General features: G+C 40.8%; 1 protein-coding gene across 1 annotated transcript in view; it reads left to right on the top strand.

Moving 5' to 3' along the window:
- The first annotated feature begins 483 nt into the window (after window positions 1-483).
- The window catches only part of RAP1B (RAP1B, member of RAS oncogene family), a 32,238-nt gene continuing 9,601 nt past the window's right edge, over window positions 484-23,120 (top strand). The window contains exons 1-3 of the mRNA XM_065668567.1: window positions 484-639; window positions 19,658-19,742; window positions 21,155-21,223. Coding sequence (XP_065524639.1) covers window positions 19,686-19,742; window positions 21,155-21,223 — 126 coding nt within the window. The 5' untranslated portion in view covers window positions 484-639; window positions 19,658-19,685. The remainder of the gene's footprint in view (window positions 640-19,657; window positions 19,743-21,154; window positions 21,224-23,120) is intronic.

Consider the following 23,120-nt stretch of genomic DNA (forward strand, 5'->3'; position numbering starts at 1 on the left):
CGGGTAACGACCAGAGACCTGCTACAGCAACGCAACCCTCGGCTCTGGACTCCATTAACATACTTTTCCAGCACCTGAAACAGCACATTTTGCTCGTGTGCCATCCCCGCGTAAAACCTCCCGCGCCCGAAGCAGGAAGGTGCAGACCACGGCCCACAAGCAGCATTCCCTCTCCTCCCTTCCCTCCCTCGCTGCTGCTGCTGCTGCTGCTACCACGGGCGGCGGCAGCAAGCCGGGGGCAGGCCGCACAGACGCTCAGCGGGCAGACGGGCAGGCACGGCCCGCCCTCCCATTGCCCCCCCCGTCCCGCTGCGCGCTAGGGCTGCGAGCCGAGGGTACGAGGGGTGCCCGCGCTCCCCGGGGCCGGACGCGAGGGCAGGCGGAGGACGGGCGGGGGCTGAGGAGAGGCGGGGGGAAGGGCGGCAGCGCGGCCGTGCCTCGCGCCTGCGCAGGGGGGAGCGGAGCCGCGAGGTCACTCCTCCCCTCCGCACCGCCCCCGCCGCGCCAGAGCGAGGCTGGGCGTGCGGCGTCACGGCGACGGCCACAAGCCGCGCCCCGGCACAGCGGCGAGAGGGAGAGCGGAGCGCAGCGGGCTCGGCCGGCGAGGCGGCGGTCGGCGGGGAGCGGAGGCGCTGTCCGGTAGGTGGGGGCGGGCGGCGCGGGCCTGGCCACGGTGTCGGTGGGATGGGGAGCGGCGCGGGGTGTCTGGTACAGGTGGCGGGGCGGGGACGGGCCGGGGGGGGGGGGGGCGGTGGCGCGGCGGGTTGGGGGGGGCGGTGGGGAGAGAGAAGTGACGGCGGCGGGGAGCGGCGCGCTGTGAGGGAAGGGGCACGAGCCTGGAACATGGCGGAGGAGGAGCTGGGAGCCGCCGCCTCGTCCGGCCTCAGGCGCGGGGGGACACCGCGGGGCGAGGGGGGTGGGGGGCAGAGCGGGGCGCTGAGGGGCAGCCGCTGCCAGCCGGGCCCAGGGCCCGGCCCTGCCCTTCGCCGCCACCCCCCCCCTCCCGCCGGTCCCCGGAGCAGAAGTTGGAGCGGAAGCGGAAAGTTGTAACCCCGCGGCTCGGGGCCGCGACGTGGGGCCCGGCCGGGTGCGGGGAGGGGCGGGTGACGCCCGGCTCGGCCCCGCTGCGGGCGGGGAGAAGGACGGTCCCCGGCTGCAGCCGTCGTTGTCAGCGGGAAGTCCGAGCGGGAGCCCCACCTAGTCCGGTCGCCGGAGAGAAGCTGCTGGCTCTTTCCGGCCGGTGTGTGGGGGCGAGGAGGGGGGAGGACAGGCCGGGCGCGGCCAGCCGGGCAGCCAGCCGGCCGTCGGTCCCTCTGCTTGCGGTGGCCGCGGAGCGGGACAAGCGGGCGGAGTTGTGGCCAGCGAGTTCCCCTCCTGCTTATCGCAAAATGAAAAGGGGGATGACAGGGATGTTCGTCTGGTTTAAACACTTCGCCACCACTCGTGTCAAAGCAAATGGAAGAATTTGACTGACACTTCCTGCATCAAACCCGTCTAATAAGCCCGAGATCTTCGTGCCCTTCTGCATGTGTTAGTGAAGAAGCAGTGGAAGGAAAGCGAAGTTTGCAGAGGGGAGAATAAAACCAAATCTGAGTGCTTTCACTCTGGCTTCAGATTGCAAAAATAGGGTAATAGACTTAGGTTTCCTGGGAAAAAAAAAATCAATGTGTTTTTACTCCTGTTTCCATCTTAAAGGGATGGGTTGTACTGTTCAGGGTAAATAAACAAAAAAAGTATTTTTCTCTACTTTTGTGGGTTATGATAGCAGGGTAGTATAGTTCCAATTTTGGTGGTATTTCAGAGATGCCCAGCTTGAAAATCACACAAGTTGTGTATGTGTTCTTACATTTAGACGATTAATGTAATTTGTTATTTCCAGCATGTAACAGCTACACCTTACCCCAGTGTGAAATGTGTAGACAGTGTATGACTTTTCAAAGTATATTTTACCATGAAAGAGTACTGAAAAGTACTCTTTCATGGTAAGATATTCTTCAGAATTACTGTTATAAAATAGAAGTCATGAAACACTTCCTTTTCGTAAATCGTAATTAAAAGGCAAAGAAGCAATCACAGTGTCTTATATAGTAACCATTCAAAACCAAATGTGTTTACCTTTGGAAAGAGTCTCTTTTCTCCTCTATGTATAACTTGGAAAGATTAGCAAATTATCTTTTAGATGATTTGCTTCTGTATTAAAATCACAAGTTGGGGGGGAGGGGGGGGAGAACGAACCACCTTGCTATGATCAAGTGTTTTCACTTTCTTTATTCATTGCAATTTCTTTTTTTTTTTTTTTTTTACTCTAGCTCAAAGTCTATCCTGTAGATTTCATTCGAGCTAAAAATGAGCTGAGTGAATAGTAGAGGTTACCCTGGTTGTTCACATCAAAGGCTTTGCAAATAAAGTAAGCTTTCTGATAAAGCAGATGCAGTGTTTTATTCCTTGGTACCTTTATATTTCAAGGGATGCTTCTTGTAGTGTTACAAGCTACTTAAAGTTCAAATTGCAAGTGTCATGTAAAGCATTGTCTTTAGCTAAATAACTAAGTTTTGAGCTTCACTGTACAGTATGAATCCTGTGTATCTTTTTTGCAGCAAAGCTGATCATACTTGGAGCACCTGTCTGCCTGGGGGTGAAATAATCTGCAAAACAGAGTTGAAAGACTATAAGTGTAAAAACAGAACTTTTGCATGGGGGGGAGCCCCAGTGGTTTCGCTGTCTGTAACTGTATGTCTTTTACTACATACATACACTAGTTAAAGTTTCTGAGTGGTATTAAAATTACGCTGTTTTGTTCCAAAGCTCTGCTGTAGGACAGTTTATAAAAAATAAATCTGAAGTGAGCCATGACAGTTCTCTTTGCGCTGTGCCAGTTTTGCAGAGTAAAACTGACTGTCTCTTTAATTGAGAGTCTTTCTGGAGCAGAGGCAAACAGATGGGAATCTAGGTAAGAGCCTACAAGAGGAGAAAGAAATTACTTGTATGGCTGAGGAAGGAAGTGTGCTGAAGACTACACTGTAGCTGGTGATCTGAAAGTTAGCAAATATGGCTGGGCACTAAAATAAAAGAGTTGTCCACCTGTATCATCTGGGGTGTAGGAGATGCAGAAGTACTTGAGTATTTGATGCTTACTGCCATAGTGCCAATCTTCTCGTCTGCAGAGGCCTGCTAGCTGCTCAGAGTTAGGTGCGGAGAAGTGTTCTTAAGGGTAAGAATATCTTATAGATAAAACCAGGCACTTTGTTGTCCTTGGGTGTGTGATAAGAGGGTAGGCAGGTCCTTTATGAGTTGGCTCATCTAAGTAACACTTAGATGGCTTTCAGATACCTAACTGACTTTTGAGGGTGTTTACAAGCTCAAGTTGTGAGTTTTAATCAAAATTGCTCTCTTGGTATGCTTAGTGATGTGTTTACTCTGTGCAACAGAAGTTTGTGTTTAACTTGTGGTTGCAAGCACTGCCACTCTTGCCTCGGAACAAATACAAAAGCAGACCGAAGTACACTGTGTAATGTCAGTGTGCTGAATCCCTGCTGAGTTGGGGCAGGCTTCTGCTGTGTTCCATTGCATCTAGGTCAGGTAGAGGGATATTTTAACCTCCTTGTTCACAGAGATTAAAGGAGTATCTACAGTAAGTACACCTTCATATTCAAAGGCAAACTTTGTTTTCTTGCTCAGATATGCTTAAGATGGTGTGTTTCTATCTTGTCACATAAAGCAGGAAAAAATGATGGGGTTTTGTTATTTGAATGCCGTTAATAGGGAACCTGTTTTGAAGCTGACCGAGTTTCTGAAGTTGTTCAGCAGTTGACTGCAGTAGAGCATTTAGTACAGCATCTAATGCATCACTTTCCCCTTAGGACCTGTCAACCGTGAGGAAAGAGTAGGACAGGCATAGTAGAAGCAATATTCTGATGAAGCTATGGCAGTTTGCTTGTAGTAGGCAAGCACTGTTCAAAGAAAGTCAAAGATCTTGTTGTCTGGCACAAACTGTTTCTTTATGGGGCAGTTAAATGAGGCTGCCTTCAAAAGGAGCAGTAGGTTCTGGCTTGAAGCTCTCATCTCTCAAGCTTTAGAATGCCAAAACACTGAAACACTGGACAACTTATAGTGAAAAGGTTTTTTATTATTGTTGTTATTTTGTGTGCCTGAGCTCCTGACATACTACACGTTTCCTGTAGCAGTAAAGAAAGGGAGGAAGGCTGCAAACACCAGGTTGGAAATCTGCCTGTTAGGCAACTTTTGAAATACAAAATGATTTGGGGGCCCTCTAGCTATTCAGGATGCTCTTGGGGAAAAAAAAAAAAAGGCAGTATTTCAATAGTAATTTTTACTACTGAAGCAGTAGAGTGAAAGTTACTATTAGACACTAGAGGAATGTGTGTAGCAGATGTAAAAGCAGCTTTTTAGAGTTGAACCAAGAAGGAGAGGAACCATTCAATAATATCTTGTACACTGTCCCACTCAGCTTTCTGATTATTAATCTAAGGACCTTATGGTATTTGAAGTAAATCCCTGCTATGCAACTATGGAAAGAGACTGCCAGTTACAGTACACATGGTTAGTCCATTCCTAGCCAAGGAAGGGAGGAAGGCCAGATGATAGTGCCGGAGTGGGACAGCCTAGCCCTTTTAGTGGACTAGTGTTTGCATCCTGTGACAGAGAAGCAGCATCTCATGTTTCTCTCCAGCCTGATATTGTCTTCAGGAAACCCGTGGTTTCTTACATCGCTTTGTATCATTCCTGCAGATGTTGCAATACAGGCAGGTGTCCTAAATCTGGATGACTTGACCAGCACCTCTCTAAAAAAGATATTTTCTACCCCTATTACTCATTCATGAAATAATTTTCATACAACTCTTAATTGTAGAGCTGTGAGAAACTTTATATTGTTAAATTTCTGGACAGTATTGAAGAACTGGAACAAGAGAACAGTCTTTTATATCAAGCATCTGTAGTTAATTCTTGTCTTTAGAAACTGAGGAGAATGTGATCTTTGCATCAAAATTTGTGGATATTGAGGTGAATGTTGCTCTTGCTTTAATTATAACAGTTATTAAGTCTTGATTTCAGTAGGTAGTTTGGATTAAAGGAAAAGATGTAGTTTAACAATATTTTCTTTATCATGGCTTACTTCATAACTTTATGTGGAATTAGATGGTGGAAGTTTTTTTTTTTAATTAATCTGCTATGGCCCAAGTAATATGTTGGCCCCCTCTTCAGTTAATCTAAAATAACTTGTGGACACAGAGAGTCAATGCAACTGTTTCTTTTTGTTTCGCTGTATTCGTTGTCCTAGCTTTTGAAGTCTTGTCCTATTTTTTTTCCATTTGTAGGCTCTGTTTCTGCAGCTTAACCAGTTCTGCCTTCACTTCTCTTCATTTCTGCAGTGAAGGGAAATTTCGTAAAAGCATTCTTCATGCTATCATGGAGAAGCAAAAAGAGTACCACCACATCTTTGTGAAGTCCTTTGTGGAGCTCAAGAGGTGCAGGAGATGGAGGACTATCTGTTGCTAGATCTGGCACTTCAGCTGTACCGAAATCAGTGTTTTCAGTAGTTGCAGGGCCAGACAAGCTACTTCTGTTTGTATTCTGAAGGTGTCATGTACAGTCAATATTTTTTATTTGAGATGAAGTCAGCATGCTGAACAGTGCTTGGACTGCATCAGAACCCAGGCAGTATGATAGTGGAGATGTGCAGTTGTACAGTCCTTGCTTGCAGTTAATCATGCTTCTGTAACATCTGCTCTGACGCTTCCCCGCAAGTGGTTCATTAGAAGACTAGTGGGAAGTTGCAACATGTTTTGTTTTTTCTGAATATGGAGAAGGGTAAACTGGCATGTGGAATGGAAGTAATCTATTAAGTGGAAGTTACTTGAGAATCTTACTCTCTGCATTACAGTATTTAAGACTAAATTTATTTACTTACAGTGCAGCATTTGTAGTTGAGACTGAGCTGTACATGGCTGTGTGTTCAGACTTAGGTGGTTAGTTAAGTGTGGGGGCAGCCCAACAATGTATTGCACAGGAACCTTTTTTAGGAATGTTGCATGTATGAAATGGTTAAGGTGATTTCTTAGATGTTGCAAGATGTGGTCAGTAATGCTTTTCTGATCTTTCATTGTGAAGCTCCTTACCAGATAATTTTCTGAAACGGTGGTGTACAAGATGTGACCCATAAGCATAGCCTGCTCGTGGCTTCATGTGATTGCTTTTTGCATAAAATGCTGCTACAAGGATTTTCTTGGGGTCAGGAAAGTGTAATACTGCATGCAAAATCTTGACTCTTACCCTTCTGGAATTATATAGTTAGTATGTATAACGATGTATCCCACTGTCTTTTTGTGACCCTTCGGACTTGTTTAAAATAGGGAATTGATGGACAGTAGGCATTCTGAGTGTGGTGGTTTTATACCCATCCAGGGAATGGTCCTTTTGTTATTTACTGTCTCTCATTTAGGCTGGTGCAAGTGTCCAGAAAATGCTACGTGTTTTCATGGGGTTTATGATGAGCAGCATCAGAAATGATGCTGCAAGTGTGAATTCACCTTCATAGTTCTTGCACATTATAACGTTCTATAGATGAATTTCCAAGATAGTTACGTATCAATAGTATTCACTGAATATAAGTATACAGTTTGAGATGCCTTGGACTTGCATTCTTAGTGGGCTACAAAATGCTGTGTTCAAAATCCAACTTCTGCTGCCGTTAGTTATTTGAAAATATGCCATGCTTCCAAAAATTGATGCCAAATTGTCATCTTAGGACTTGGTGGAACTTAAGACTGTGTGGTAGTCCTGTGGCATCAAGGAGCACTGGAAGAGGCAAAAATAGCTGACTGTCATGCTGGACAATCACTCTTACATTTTTCTGATGTATCTTTGATTTTATTGGATTAGGTGGGATCTCACCAAAGATGTGACACCCTGTTGTTTGGTATAGATCATCCCAGGCATTAGGTATTTTTGGAGGCCAGTTGAGGGAAGTCTCTGGTAGTGTAATAAACAGGCACTCATAACTCATTTTTTAACTGGATGCTAGGTCTTCAAATATTCTTATTTTTGGTGTACAATTTTCTACTTGCTGTTTATATCTGAATACTAGAGAGAAACAAGCATTTCTGAATTATACCTATTTTTTTTTCTTACTGTGTAATAGTTTATTGTGACCCTCACGCTTTTCTTTATATTTCAGCAAGTCCACTGCCTTTTTTTACTTTTATGATCTTCTGTTGGGTTTTTTTTGCTGATTTCCCTACACCTTTTATTTCAGGAAATGCATAACCTAAATTGGGGCTCAGCCAGAGATAATCACGTAGAAAACTTAAGTGTGGTAGCTGAAGTTCTGCAAAAATGAGTGGCTGAAACCAGGGTTTTACCATTAAGTGCTTTAGGCCACTGTATGTGCTGGTGTTTGGCATGCTTTTGATCTGTGTTGCTTTTTAGCAAACTCTTAAGAGTAATTTCAGAAGTGTTATATCTATGTGAAGAGGAATTAGAGTGAGCAAATAATATTTCATGTGAAGCCTGGAATGAAGAGTAGTTTGTGCAGTTTTATTCTTGAGGAGCAAAGAAACAAGTCCTCATGCTGCTTCTTCCTCTTCTAGAAATCTGGGTCCTATCTATCCAGGAAACTGAAGAAGCAACATTAAGTGCATGTTAGTTTGGACTTAATTTAACTACAGTAACCAGTATTTTGAACAATGTGCATTCTTGCTGAACCCAGGACACTTGCTAACTGAAAGTACATCCTGTTTCTAGCCAGAGGCAAGATCTTAAAACACCGTTTGCAAATACTTTTTTTGTTTTCCAAAAACAAAGCAAATATTTGTATTTTCAGGTAATGTAGTTCTTCTCTTACTTAATCTTACTGTGGCCTACTTTTAAAATGAATTTCAGTGGTATAAGTTTCACAGAGGAAAGCTGAAGCCTCTTTTCCAAGCTGAATGCTGAATCTGCCATGATAGTAGAAGTGAAAATAGGGAACCATTCAGAGCCTTACCCACAGAAGGCTGAACTCATAGATCCCAAGAACCTAAACAGAGGTCACACTGGGTAAACTGGGAGTACTCTAACCAACGTGGAAATACAAGACTGTGGTTTCATGAAGGATAAACTTGCTTCACTGGAGCAGTCAGGGTGAACTGAAAAGTCTTTCTCCTACTCAGGCCTTGCCCAAAATATAGATTGTTTTGAGATGCATATATTTAACTTGCTGGAAGTAAAACATTTCAGTGAAAGATTTAGGTTATAGTAGTTAACACTTGTTCAAATGCTGTGATGATTGTCATAGTTTAAATAATAACTCTTAGAAGGCCAGACGTGCTGATGTCTTCCCATACAGACCTCTAAAGCATGTTTTATATTTCAGTATGCTTTGGACATCTTCTACTACCTTATCAGAGTATGTGTTTGATTTGACTTAAAGCAAAGTGAGACAGGTTTCTCCAGAAAATGGCAAGCTTTGAAGATACAGAGGAATCAAAAAGTATGGTCTAAACAAGAACTGGAGTGATACTAAGAAGATTAAAACGGAGTCTTGTGGAGACTTGATAAAACAAGTTTAACCTTCATTAGTTTGGTAACTCTCTAGTAAAGATCTAGTCCTTGTAATAAAAAGTGGTGCGGGGATGAGTGTGATTCAAATTCGTTTAGTTAAAATTATTCAGCTTTTTGTGTAGGTGTCGTTGTGTCTATGAGCTCAGGCTTGCAAGTGTGAATTACTTAGCTTTGGGTTCCTGCTCATAACTGTCAGATTTCTCCCTCTCCTGGAAATTCTTGACCCATTAAATGAGGCTTTTTGGGGAGCTAAGAAGCATCAGCTGCTCAAAAAGCAAATGCAGAACTACAGCAGTTCACACTGTGGCATGTTAAGCCAGAATTTGTTTTAGTGTGGAGATTTTTTTTTTGTTGTTTTTTTGTTTTGTTTCAAATACCCTTTTCCGAAGCTTGTGACAACTTAGCAGTTGCCTCGGAAATAACCCAAGTTTTCTGTGCATCTGCGTATGGGTAGAGGTGTAGAGTTAGGTTCTATGGTTACAGTCCTTTCTTTAGTCAAGGTATGCTTGTGAGTTGCGTGTTCCCTGAGGAGCTACCAGCCTGAGGTTCAAGATGCTACTGCCTTGTTGCCAGAAATAGAGTAGGATGCTCTGCACAAGTTTTAGCCACTTCAGTTAAGCGTTTGGGACATCTTACAAACCCACCTTTATCAGTGGATTCAGCTAATAAAGTTAACTGTGAAAAGAAACAGTTAAGGTTAGACCTTCATTATTGCAGAGGCAGCAAAACCATGTGGCAGAAGATAGTAATTATCGATGGGTGTTGAGGTATGCTTCATTCAGCTTAACCTCAGGACAAATGTCTAGAGCTATAACTGTAGTGAAAGAACTGTTTGTGAAATTAGGTGTAATTTGGATGGCTTTGAGTAGCATTTGCTGCTCACATTCAAATACCATGTTTCTATTACGGATGTATTGATTGAGAGGTCAAAACAGACATGAGTTACAATTACTTGGGACTTTGCTGGTACTGCTCGTTTATCGTGGAAGAACTAATTTTGTTCCTGTTAATGAATGCTAGTAGCTAGTATTCTCTGTTTGCATAGAATCAGTGTCCTTTCAGCAGATAAAACTTCTAATCTTAATTGGAATGATGTACGGGGAATTTGTAAGGCTGCTTTCAGGCTACCAACCTGATTTGTAATAGAATTACTGTAAATCATACTGTGGAAGGATACTTAGTATGTAAAGGGCCTACACCAGCTGGTCTTAAATGGCCACTAACTAAAGATATAACGATTTAAAAAAATCTATATATCTGTGCCTTGATGATGTGTTAGTGATCTAAACAAGCCACCATCAAACCCAAACTTTTAGTTTAGACAGGCAAGTAATGATACCTTGGTACACAACTCTGTCATCACCAGGGTGTATATGTTGTGTGGGTTATAGAGAACAGTCAGGAGGGATTAAAATTCAGGAGATATTGGCATTGCAGTTGAACTGAGCATTGTCTTATGTTGATAGAAGGAAACACTATACAAGGCTTTACTGGTTCAGCAGCCAGTGTCACAATCAGAGTAGAGCTAAGATTGCAAGATGTTAAGCAGATATCACATGGATTTTGAGGCTAGGTCTTGTTTCTGCAACAGAAGCTAAGATGACTTTTTCCAAAGAAGAGTTGTCTTAAGCCAACTGGCAAGTTTATTCTTGAAGTAACTTTAAAATGGCACGAGTGCATTTTTACAGAAGTATCTTGACTCTGAAATTTCTGTACCTTAGTGGTAATCCTGTGTTTTTAACTGTTGTTTTGTGGGTGGGTTTTTTTTGTGTTGTTTTGGGGTGTTGTTTTTTTGTTGGGCTTTTTTTGGGGGGGGTGATGTTTTTGGGTTGCTTGTTTTGGGTTTTTTTTTTTTGTTTTGGGTTTTTTTTTTTGGTTGGGTTTTTTGTTGGTTTTTTTAGCGTGAAAGTTAAAATTTACTTTTAACAATTATGGGGAGAAACAAATGCTTGTATCTGCTTTTAATATAAAGGAGGCGTGTGAGCTAAAACGTGTTGGGTATACCATGGTGTTGCAATCCATTGATAAAAGTTTTGGAGCTGATCATTCTGATCATTCTCTGCAGTGACAGTAAAGCCAAATTTACAGCAATAAATTGCTGTTTCAGTTCTCAAAACTTGCTGTATGGTTGAATACTCACCTTATGCATAGTAAGGTATCGCAATGCGGTAATCAGGCATTCTCCGAATTTAATATATTTGTAATATTTTTTAAAAGCTGAGTGTTCCTCTTTCTGTTTATTGTCTGCCTGGATTTTCTTTGCAAGCATGTAAAACATTTGCAGTTCAGTTTCTTCAGGAATTCAGAGATTATTGGTTTAGTTGGAAGTCTGACTGGTAGAACATGCACAAACAGTTTCATGGGGGATGGTGACTAGTTTATGGAAGTAGGGAGAGAATGCAAAACCATGGCAGTCACCAAAAACAAGAATAAATCTGACAAATGTTACAAATTCCAACTGAGGCTTAGACAAGCTCTATCTTAGGTTTTAATAGGGGACTGCAAATTTGAATTGACATTTGAATTTTTGAACAGAATTGAAACTCAAACTCAGTAAGTGTTGAAGCATAGCATATTTTTAGTAGCTTAAGAAGGTTTGTTACATCACTTGCTTTGAAATTAGTTTTTACACTTTATATGAAAATAGTGCAAATTGCACATGCCTGTTAGTCTGTCACATTAGGAAGCTTTCATCTTGAGAATATCAGTGGCTTCAGGCAGGCCTGTTTTCATCCTTAGAACTTGTGCTAAGTTTGTGTTCAGATTTAAGATCTAGGTGGGAGTTGAATTTGACTTGAGGAAAAAAAAGTCTATTTTATTGAGCTATACTAGCTATGGACAGTGGAAGTAGTCTCACAAGGTAAGCTCATGTTAGCTGCTTTGCGGCAGTTGTCCTTGCGTGCAGTATTAATCAAGGTAGCTCCCTTCAATGAAAGGAGGAAAACTTGCTTAAGCTGTCTCTGTGGGTAAGTGTCCCCATGGGTATTTCAAGGAGCAGCTTAAACCTTGGTGCCGTTTCTGTGCTGCAGTAACTTATTTTCTGTGCTGCAGTAACTTATAACTCTGCTTCTTTCTCAGGTGGTTAGTGTGATTTCATGTCACTGGATGAGCTTAATGATCCAGACAGCTTTTTGAAAATCCTCAGAGGATTCTCTGGCATCAGTTAAAAATGAAGAAATATTTCTGTCCAAGAAAAATTACTGTGTTAGTGTCCAGAAGAACTGGTTGTCTGACTGACAGAATATAAGAATCTATCAAAACCACGTAAAAACTAAAAAAACAGAAAATCCTTCTGGCTTTGTTTACTGAGCAAAAGTTGGCTCACTTGCAGAGAGTGTGCATTAGTAATAAAATAGCTCTGCTTCCAGGAGTTTTGAGAATAAAAGTCTTCAATTGGACCATATGAGCTTTGCAGTGCATCTTGTCTTCAGAACTGATTTCTGAATAATGTATGAAAGTCAGCTCTGGAGTATCTTAATTTCTCTTTTATAAGAGTTACTACTTATCCTGTTGAGTAGGTATTGTCAGTTGCTTATTCCAAAGCATATAAAAGTTGATGAAAGTGAACAGGTTTCCACTTTGCAAGGTGCTGTTTGTGCAGCACCTTGGGGGGGGAAAAACTTCCTTGGAGTTGAGTGATAAGAACTTAGGACTTCCCCTTACATGTAAGTATTTGGGGAGTATTAAGAACAGCACACGTTCTTCTCCATTAGTTGCTTCCCTGCAGAAGGGGTTCTGAACCAACAGACCCAAAACTTAGTGGATTCTGGGTGGTACAGACAATTGGAAAGATTTAGGTTTGGCCATCTGATGAGACTGCTCCGGTACCAGAAGTGGGAAACATCTTGTCTGGAAAAACTTCGTCTTCTGACCTTGGTTGGTCCTGTGACTGAACTGGAGCTATTTTTCCATATATCTGACCACTGTCGTTTTGTTCCATATTGGAACTAGTATCCCCTCTCTGAGAAGCAATTTTTTTTTTTTTTACCTTTGCTTTTTTCCCCTCCTCTACTCTTAATTGTAGGCAGGTAAACCAGTTGGTTAATTTACTTCATTTGTCATTCTAATGCTTGAACATTTTTTTCTTATGAAAACAGTTGACATTATTTGAGGAATACTGCTCCCAAGGTGGTTTTAACAAAGCATCTTTTCCAGAGAGGCAAATGTGCTGGGGCAGAAACATTATGAAAATTTTAGAGAATACACTGCAACTTCACAATGCAACCAGAATGTCAGGGTCTGAATGAGAGTCATGGTGTCTGAAGTGTTGAATAATCATGATACCTCTTGAAAATGATAATGCTTCTGGGAGGGACTATATGTTTAATTCCGTACCTGAACAACTAGTTCACGCAAGCAAGTCTTAGGGATATCTTGAAGTAGTGACTGTATTTAATTAATGTCTTTGGCCTGAGGCTGAGCTTCAGTTAGGGGTTTATTTGGTTTAATATCAGTTGGAAAGATTGTATTGTTAGCTTTCCCATTCCTCAGACAAGTAAGAAAAGTTGAAGCAGAAATCAAAACTTGAAGGTGCTGAAAGAAAACTAAATTCTACCAAAACCCAGCACTTTCATACCTATCATATCGAGCTCAATTACTACTGCTAATTGAACTTTCTTCAGTTCCTCATTGCATGGTTGCTTTATAGGAAAGCTTTACAGGCAGTAAGTGTGCAGTTTCTTCATCCCCTGCTAAAGTAAGGTTTCCTGTTCCTTAACTCTCTTAGCAGCATCACTTTGGTTTGCCGTTTTCTGGAGCCATGCTTAAAGAAATTGTTGAAGAAAATGTCCGGGAGGCACTTCCTCACGGTTTATCTGATAAGGGCAGAAGCAGAAAGGAAGTTTCATGTTCACAGTCCTTGATAGATGTGAATATTTTAAAATGCTTCATTTCCAGTGACTTGTCCTGGTTAACCTTTCTTCCTTCTGTTGGAATGGGTTTATTCAAAGATCTGCTCATCCTTCAAAGAGAATCTTTACTGGAAAAAGTGCCTATGTGCATAAAAAAACTCCTGCTCCTCTAGTTTATCAAGTGCTTTAAGAAATATGACATTAAGAAGTAGAATTAAGCAGTTACATTAATACATTACGCAAATGCATTAATACATGCATTAATTAGAAAAACTAATTTGAACAGACTAGTGAGAGGCTGTGCAGACATGGTGGTTTTATGGACTGCTGTGCATTTCAGGAAGCGTGCAAGGCAGTTACTAGTGCAGGCCTGGCAGTTAATTGAGGCAAACTGAAAGTGAGCTCTGTACTCTCAAGTGATTGTATATTGAGACAGCATTAAAATCCAGAGTGTGATATTAGAATGTCAAGGCACTATTTCTTGAAGAGTAGCTTCCCTCATTTTTCTCTTTCTAGCTAAATCTTGCATTAGACATCCCCAGAGTTCATGTTTATGTCAAATACCTGTGCATATAAATACTTAGCTGTTCAAAGACAGTACCTTCTCCAGTCAAGAGGAGAAAAAAGGTCTTACTTTTTGCATGCTTCCTATCTTCTTGTTAGCATCTGCAGAGAGACCACAGTTGACAGTATTTTCCTGCTTAAAGATGAAGGAGCAGAAGATTGAAAAAGCAGAGGAAGTTGGCATTGCTCTTCCTCCTTGCAGGTCTGTCATCTTAAAGGTATCCAGCCTTCAGAGCAAAATTTCTATCTCAAAATAGACTCCACTAAGTGAAGAGGGATTCAAACAGGTTACTTGGTTTATTTGGTAGGAATAAGTTTGAACTTCTTGGTATTTAATTGTTGGGTGATTTGGTGGATGCGTCTCATCAACTGCCTGATAAATCGGGGGGGGGTGGGTTTGTTATCTGTTACTCAGCTGTCATAGTCTTTCTCTGTTGTGCCCCTCGGAGTATATACATTTTACAGATTGATGATCTGGGGACTAAAGACAAATAAGTGTTGTACTTAATCCTGTCCTAATCTAGGATGCTGTGATACAGCTGTAGCTTTAGAAGAGTGCAAAGTCATATAGACAAGGAAACATGCAAGCCTGTCTCCTTATTTAAATGACTGAGATTGTGTGATCTAATAATCCTTTTTTCTCCTTTCCAGTTAATACAGTTGCTTTCTGATAGGTTTAGAACTGAAAGGTGCTATTGAAACGACTGGTTAAGTGTAGAATGCTAAGAAATATTCTTAAGGTGCTAAACTGAGCTCTGTCTTGACTATACAAATGGTTTCATAATTACATGGTTTTCCAGAGTTCTTCCAGTAGCTTCTTCTTTTTTTGGCGGGGGGGGGGGGTGGAGGGGTGCGGTGAAAGGGGATGACAATGTGCGAAGTGCAAGGCGCAGACTTTTTATGGAGAGGTAGTGGATGTGCTATGTCCAGTATCTGTTTTAGAATGGCTAGAGAAGTGGTTTGTTTGGTTTTTTTCTTCCAGGCTTTTTTTCAGGCAGGAAAGGAAATCCACCAGAAGTTTGAGTTTCCATCTCAGGTTTTATAGTCTGCATCTCTTTAAGCAATTGAACTTCTTACTTCAGTGTCTTGGTTGAAGCTTAATGGCTTCTGTTTTTCAAATACTATCAAATAACTGAAAGATAGGGTGCTTTGTGGCTTTAACCTCCTATACTTTGTCATTGTCTTCCTCTGCCCCTAGTTGTTAATCATAAATGAGTCAAAATGAAATAGTCTTGGCACTAGATGAAGCTGAATACAATATTCATTCCAGAGTCACGCGTTATGTCAATCTGAAAAGTAAACTAGGAGCATGATTGAGGTTTAGGATGCAAGCAGTCTGTACAACATGTGATACTGAAAAATAAGTTCGATCTAGAGGAGAGTCAGGTCAGGCTAGTTGGGAATCACTGGAAAGTCAAGTTCAGGCAGGATCAGAGTCCTAACTCAGTCTGAGGATTACTGGTCAGCAAAAAAGTGCATGCTAGGCTTTTTTCACCAAATACGGTGACAGACCACAGCATCCTAAAGTAGCTCCTAGCTTCATGGGCTGGTGGCTTAGCTGAGGAGTGGTGAAACTGGAATAGGTTGCCCAGAGAAGCTCTGGCTACCCCATCCCTGGCAGTGTTCAAGGCCAGGCTGGATGGGGCTTTGAGCAACCTGTTCTAGTGGAAGGCGTCCCTGCCCGTGTCAGGGGGGTTGGAACTAGATGGTTTTTAAGGTGCCTTCCAACCCAAACTATTCTGTGATTCTGTGAATGAAGCAAAGACCTGTACCCAGGGAAGTTTTCTTAGAAAAGTTCTCAGGGTTAAGAATTTAGTTTTTCTTTTCTGTTGGAAAACAGAGGAAGGTGAAGTGACATCATAACTGCTGCACAAAGTCAATGGGGTGGTAGGTCTGAGTGGGAGCAGACAATAGATGTTTTTTCTGCTGCATGCTGTGGTACAGATATCCCAGTTAGCTTTCTTAAAGCATTTTGGAAAACACATTGGTTTGTGTTTCATTCCAAGATGTTGTGGCTAGGCCACCTGAGATAGACCAGCAGAGATGCCACACCACTTCTGTGCTGTATAGGTGTGTGCATACATAAAGGATTACTGTGTACTCTTGGTGAATTAAGGAATAGCTGTGCAAATGACAAAAAAAAAAAACCCAACAAAAAAGCAGGCATGGGGAAAGAAGAAACTGGTACTTACTTTGGCCATTGCTCAAGTTTGGAGGGAAGGTCAGAGAAATGTTTTGTGCACTTCTGTCCAGCTTTGTCTTGTCTTCAAAGATCTTAAAAAATCTCTGAAGCACCTAAAGAGCTTTAAGAAGATTGGCTAACCAAGCTGTTACAGTGTGTGTGTATATATATATGCTTTAGTTGAGTACCACCACTTTAAGTAGTGAAATTGGCTCCGGTGTTATGCAGCAACTGAGTATTTAGGACTGAACTTCCAAATCTGGATTCTGAAAGCAGCTTTGACTTTTGTTAATTTCCCAAATCCCTGTGCCAGAGCCAAAATGGAATTGCCAGTCTCTCACTAAAAACAAGTTGTTAGCTTCTATTTCAGGATTTGGAATTTTCTTTAAGAAGTTGTAGATAATTCAGTAAGAAAAAGTCACAAATTACTCAAAACACTGTGTGAAACATACATTTAGTACCTGCTGCTTAAACTCCATTACTCCTAAATTACTATTGGCCTTCATTATTGACATCTCCATATTTAGTTGCTAATTTAAGACCGAAGAATGAAAAATTCAGCCTAAACTGTTCTTTCAAAGACAGTGAAATTGCTGCAGTTCATTCAGATTACTGTACTGGGGTTTCCCCTACACCCACTATGTTTATGTCATTCTAGTGACATAAATAGGCATAGCTGGATGTTTGTAATGACAGGTAATGTAGTTACAGGCTTAACTTGTCATGAGTGTGAAAGGTGCATTTCAGTACAGTTAGACACGATCCTTTATTCCTGTTGTTTGTAGAAAGACTAGACAGCTTACAGATTTGTGTATTTGCAGTGGTGCACAAACAGATTAACCTTGTGGTGTGAATGGTTCTGGTAGTCTGTATTTGCAGAAAATCTGTGTAGGGAAGGAAGCAGCTTTTAATGTCAGGAGTGTAAAGATGTTCTGCTAGGTATGGAAACCACTGAAGAGTCTCAAAATTTATTGGTAACAAAAGTCTGTGGAGAGACCTGCTTTGCTGCATATTGGGTCAATTATTTCCTAACTGCTCTTTCCTTGTATTCCTTTTGCTTGCTTAAGGTGACAGGAATGGTTTAGGTAAGTTGAAAGATGGCTCATTACGTATTTGCAGGAAGAAAATCATATAGAACCTGGCCTCTTGATTTCTCAGTCTTCTGACAAAGTGGAGTTAATCAGTGATGGCAAAGATGGACATTAACATGGAGATGCTCTAATTTCTATGTAAATAGTCCTAGCATTTTGTGCTAAACAGCTAGCAGGTGGTGTGACTCCAGAAATGCTGAGATTACTGCTGATGAAAAGGGTTGGTCCATCTCCCCTGCTTACCTTGTACAGGCACCTGTGTTGGATTCACTGCACTTCCCCCAACCCTGAGATTATTCATCAGCTGGGGAGGGTTTCATCTTTCCCTGGGAGCAGAGGGGGAAGAAAAGAGGTAACTCAATCTGCTAAGTGCTAGAAACCCTGCAGAAAAGGAACTGAGACCTTCCTCCCAGGGTTGCAGTAACAGCCGGTTAGATCAGTTGCTACCAGGACTGAAAGAGGTGTTTTCTTGAGCAGTATGACCCAAAGACATGTCCCAAAATCTATATGGCCTTGTTTTGGTTTTGCTGGGTCAGCTTTCAATAAAGATGAGCAAGCAGATCTGGCAGACTGCTGTAGGCAGCTGCACTAGCTAGTGTGGAATAGGGGAACAGATCTAGTTTGTAGGAGAGGAATGGTCTCAAAAGAATATTTTGGCTGCCTCCAGTTACTCATGAAACTGCAACCATTATAGCTGTGGTTAGATATCTAGCAAAACATTAATCAGCTTTCAGACTTACGAAGGGATTTTTTTGAAAACTGACTTCTGGGATCCTGCTGTTCTGTTTGTTTGCTGGCAGGAGGTTGGTTTAATTTTCTTATATAAGGCTCTCTCTCTGTGATTCTTTTCTTAGCATTTAAGTATTCCAGAATGAGAAAAATGCATGTTATCTTCTCTTGGATAATTGTTTCTTATCTAGTAACTCAGCTTTACTGTAGTACAGTTAATTCAATATTTCTTTATAGAAGAACATTAGTGAGGTAAATACTATGCCTGATGGTTTGCAGTGTTTTCTTGTAGCTACAGGAAGAGTTGCTAGTTTGAAAATGGCTATTGTATTAAAAGTTAACTAAGCCCTTTTATGAAACCGTGCTTAGGCAGCTCGATTGTGCTTTCATAGTTGTACTTTCTGCATGTAGATCAATCTTTGGGTCAGTAGACATAAACTTTGGATGTTATTTCAAGTTAAATGACAATATGAATAAAGAGATGTTGTTGCCTAAAGATTCCCATTCTGTGGTTTTTTTCAGCATCCTGATGCTTTCAGTTCTTCAGAAGAGACTGGAGACTTTCTTGCGTATCACATTAACACAATCATTTACATTTGTGTGTATGTATGAAATTACAAAAATTTGTGATAGGAAATAAGCTTGGGGGATGGAAGAGGTGACGTAGTAGCTATAAAATTTGAGACATGTTTGTAGAATTACTGTATCAGTACCACAGGTAACAAATATGAGCAGCTGTTTACCCCATAAACCTTTTCAATACTGTGAATGTGATGTTCGTAAAACTGCAAGCTCTTCAGATGTCTGTATGGCTCTTGGCAATGTGTTTTTTGGTCTGTTGTTGCAAAATATATAGTGCAGGCAACTTCTTGTGGGTGAATGAATGAAAGATATTGAGAAACCTGTGAAATGCCTTAATGCTTGCTGTGACTATAGCTGAGAGGGACTATGGACTTGTCTGCATGACTACAGCGTTTTGCAGGTTTCTGGAATATGTTGAGGTGAGGACACCTCACTGGATGGTGTGCTGTAATCTGACTAACTGGTCTATCGATTAGTAGTAAATTAGGAGTAGATTAATTTCTTTATATAAATAAAGTAGATGAATCCATCCTGAGGCCTCTGAGGAAGTGATACATACAGATGGGTGTGAGCAGTTCTTCTAGAACTAGTTGCTTCCTTTAAAACACCTGTGATGTTTTGGCGAAGTTATGATACTGAGGTCTTTATTACAGAAAGTCTTAATCTGTGCTTGCCTTTTTTCTAAAGTACTGATCCCTGGGATATTAAAAAACCTTCATTTTTAAAACTTTCCAAGTCTGTACTGTCTTGCCTGAAACTAGGCTAGGTTACACATGAATAATGATTCGTCTTGAAGTGCAAAAAGTCCTGGTAGCAAGAAGACCTTGGGGGTACTTGATTTGTTCTGGGTGAAGAAGTAGCATTCTTCAGCAATCACTGTGTTGTGAATAAATATCCATCGTTTCCATACTGTGTAATAATTAAAGCAACATCCTGCTTAGGTTGTGCCTGGCTGTAATGGTGTGTCTTCTGCATTTAGCAGTTGATATCAGTAGTCAACTGTTCATGACTTGTTAGATGTGCAATCCTGCAGTGGCTGTAGTAATGCTAAAATAGTTGTCTTGTTGATCAAAATGGTGAATTATTATTGTGTGTTTTAGGTATTGAGGGCGATTTATCTCTTGCATCATGCGTGAATACAAGCTAGTGGTTCTTGGTTCTGGAGGTGTTGGAAAGTCTGCTCTGGTAAGTACTCTGTGAGGCAAGTCAAGTACACTTTCTTAGGCTTCTTTTGTCTTTTTTTCACTAATACACTCCCTACTAACCCATATTCCTTTTATGTAAGTTTGCACGAATAGAACTACTTGTGCATATACATAATTATGTAATGTGCACAAACCTAATTAAAAAAATTAACAATTATTTGCTGGGAGTTCCTGGCTAGGATAGATGCATCCCTTACCGGGTGTATCCACATCCACTGGTGTGTTCTCACATGCTGCTATTATTGTATGGGCTTGGTTTGATGGTGCTTGGTCAGGTCTTTGCCTGTCTGCACAGTGAAGTACATCCCCACACATTACAAAGGTCTCTGCCTTTGCTGGGTAACCCAGCCATGGGTTTGTGGGAAATCATGCTGCATCATGAAACTCACATGATGAACTGGTTTGCTTGTGTCTGGCATTGGTAACTCCTGTCTGTAGAAAGGTCTTCAGGGTGCTGTTTGCCTAATGTTTGATAGCAGTCTCTTAAGTATTTTTATGCAATTACAAATAAATATTTGTGTGTTTATAGGAAGCTTCACATTTTTCCCTGCATGTAGGTGTATAGGTGTGGCTAGTAGGTGATTGTAATCCAAAGAGCTGATGCGTTGTAGTTAAATGATCACAGAGAAGTTTAGTCTGGCCTAGACTAGCACTGAAAAAGTTCACAGAATATGGTGGTCTCAGCCCACTTAAGAACTTTACGTATTTCAGTTTGTGCACCTTATCATAAAGTAAGGTCTAGAGGTCCACTCCATCAGGTAAGAACTGTTCTCTTACAAAGGGGTTCCTAAAGGAAGACTTAAATGAAAAATCATGTTAGATTGTGAAAGAACTTTACCCATCTCCTCTAAATTCTTTATCTTACTGCAGCATTTCTGGATTTGAACCTGTCTCCTCTGACCTGGCCACTGAGTCCTAAAGTTCCATTTGACTTGTGCTAAAAACTTCCTATGTGCTACGTACACAGGTTTATCCTGCTGAGTCTAGTAAATGCTGGCAGTTGTTTCTCACTAATTCACGTACTGGAAGATAAGTAGCAGAAGATGCAGTAGGTATAAATGCAAATATAAAACCCATGCAGCTGTATAGTATCCTATTCAACTAACAACTAATAACAATTCCAAGAGTTAGACAAACCTTAAATCAATGGATGCTTTAATTCTTTTGCTCTGAGAGTAGATAAAGGAAGGTGTAGCATTGCTTCATCTAACAGTAGTTGATTAAATAGGCATATACATTTAACTTTCTGTTGACTTCTTTGTGATGTCAGTCACTTAATTTGCCTTGACAAATGTAATGGATAACTGAGTATACAGCTAGAACAGTAATTTGTGCACAATGTTTACAAAAGGTCACTGTCAGAAGAATCTTACAAGAACTTTTGTGTTGCAGACTGTACAGTTTGTTCAAGGAATATTTGTTGAAAAATACGATCCTACGATAGAAGACTCCTACAGAAAGGTATGCAAAAGACCTCTCTAGTGTTATAGAAGCTTAAAACTGCAGTACTTGTCAGATATTTGAGTCACTGCTTGGAAAAGGGTATGCTTAGTAATGCCACGTAATACCAGGTAACTTTAGAAATGTAAAGGTACTCTTAAAGTCTGTCTAAAAGAAGTAATTCAAGACTAGCTTTTTTATGTTACGCCTAATACCTTACTAGCTAGTCAGTAAAAAATGGTAAATTAATTGTCAGAATTGGGAACATTTTTTTTTTTTAAAGGGAAAACAAAAACAGCAACAAAAAAAAACCCACTAGAATATGCTACCACTTTTTTAATAATATTTATTAGTAGTTTGTATTTGTTAGTAGATGCGGGTAGGTTTGGACTTGGAGGTTCTAAGCTTCTTTGCTACTAGGAAAATCTGCTAAAAACAACTTCACGCTCACCTTTAGAATACTGGAAGCCTCATACAGTATTCCTGACAATTTGACTGATAGCTTGATACACTTCCATTAGGTGGGTTGCTGTTTTATTAATAAGTTAACACAAACCTATCCTAAATGAACAAACACCGTGGCCTGTTTCTCTTCCCCTCTTCAGCATTACAGGCTGAAAGGTCTGACTCTGCTTGCATCATCCTGAGTCTCCATATTGCTCACTCTTCAGTTTCAGCTGAGATCATGATTAATATTCCAGGCTAAGATAGTTTACATCTGGATGGCTACCAAGAGAGTTAACCATTTGGTGAAGCAGATTACTTTTCAGCTGTGTTGGTTTCTTAATCTTTCTTCTTCTAGCTGAATTACTTTTCAGATGCACTGGTACTGTGATGTAGCTCACCACGTGGCCACCACAAAAATGCCAGTGTGAATGCAAGGGAGGCAAGATGCACAAACCCAAACTGGGAATGGGCAAAAACTGCAGGACTTCCTCTTTTAGCACTGGATGCCATTCATATTGGAGTGAAAAGGCTGTATTAAAGCCATTGCAGCCTGTATTCTGTTCAGAATCTTTTCTGAGCAGAAGAGGAATTAGGGCAAAATGATAATTTCACACTTGGTTTTTTTGACCTCATCGAAATCTGTATGCTGGAAAAATCTTGGTCTGTCTTAAGCACATGGGCTTCCAGCCAAAACTAGAACTCCTATTAAAGGGACAACAGCAAAACCAAATTCTATGTAGCCACTCACTTTTTCTGCATTTGAAGAGTAGAAATTTTGGACCCTATCCCAGTGTTTGGTACAGGCCTTTTCTGGGTCAGGCCCAGTAAATGACTCTAGAAATATTCACAAGCTGTACTAAAGTGAAATGTTTCCTTTGTTATACTGTACATTCTTCAGGTCATACTAGATTCATGATGTTTGCTGGGTGAATTTTTCCAAAGACTGTTTCCATGGAGCCTGAAAAAGTAAAACCATCTTAAGATATTTTGTCTTCTGATTATTTTTTTATTTTTTTATGTATTTTTTTTTTTTAAGCAAAAATCTTACAATGTCCCTTTTGGGTTTGGTCCTAAAATGACTAGGAATATCTCTGTATTCCTTTCAAATCAGACAAATTGCTGAAGTCTTGTTTAAGTCTGGACAATACTTTATGCAGTCATTTTCTTTCCATCGCTGCTAGTTACAGTTCTGACTTGCTTCTTGGGTGACTTTGAAATGTATTGGTTTGGCATTTGCAATTCTATACTATTAATGTTAAATGTGATTTTTATAATATTTGAAGTTGGGAGGATGTGGCTTGAAATATTTTAAGTTTGCCTGGAACTAAATAATTGAGCATGAAAATTCAAGAAGAGATTTCATTAACAGGATGGTTAGAATCCTGGTTTGGAAAAAGGAGAAGAATGGTGGTATCAGTTTTTATTTCTCTAATTGTAGTAGCAGGTGTATTAGTAGCTATAAGATGCTGCA

This window comes from Lathamus discolor, chromosome 1, assembly GCF_037157495.1.
Source record: "Lathamus discolor isolate bLatDis1 chromosome 1, bLatDis1.hap1, whole genome shotgun sequence".
Lineage (NCBI taxonomy): Eukaryota > Metazoa > Chordata > Aves > Psittaciformes > Psittacidae > Lathamus > Lathamus discolor.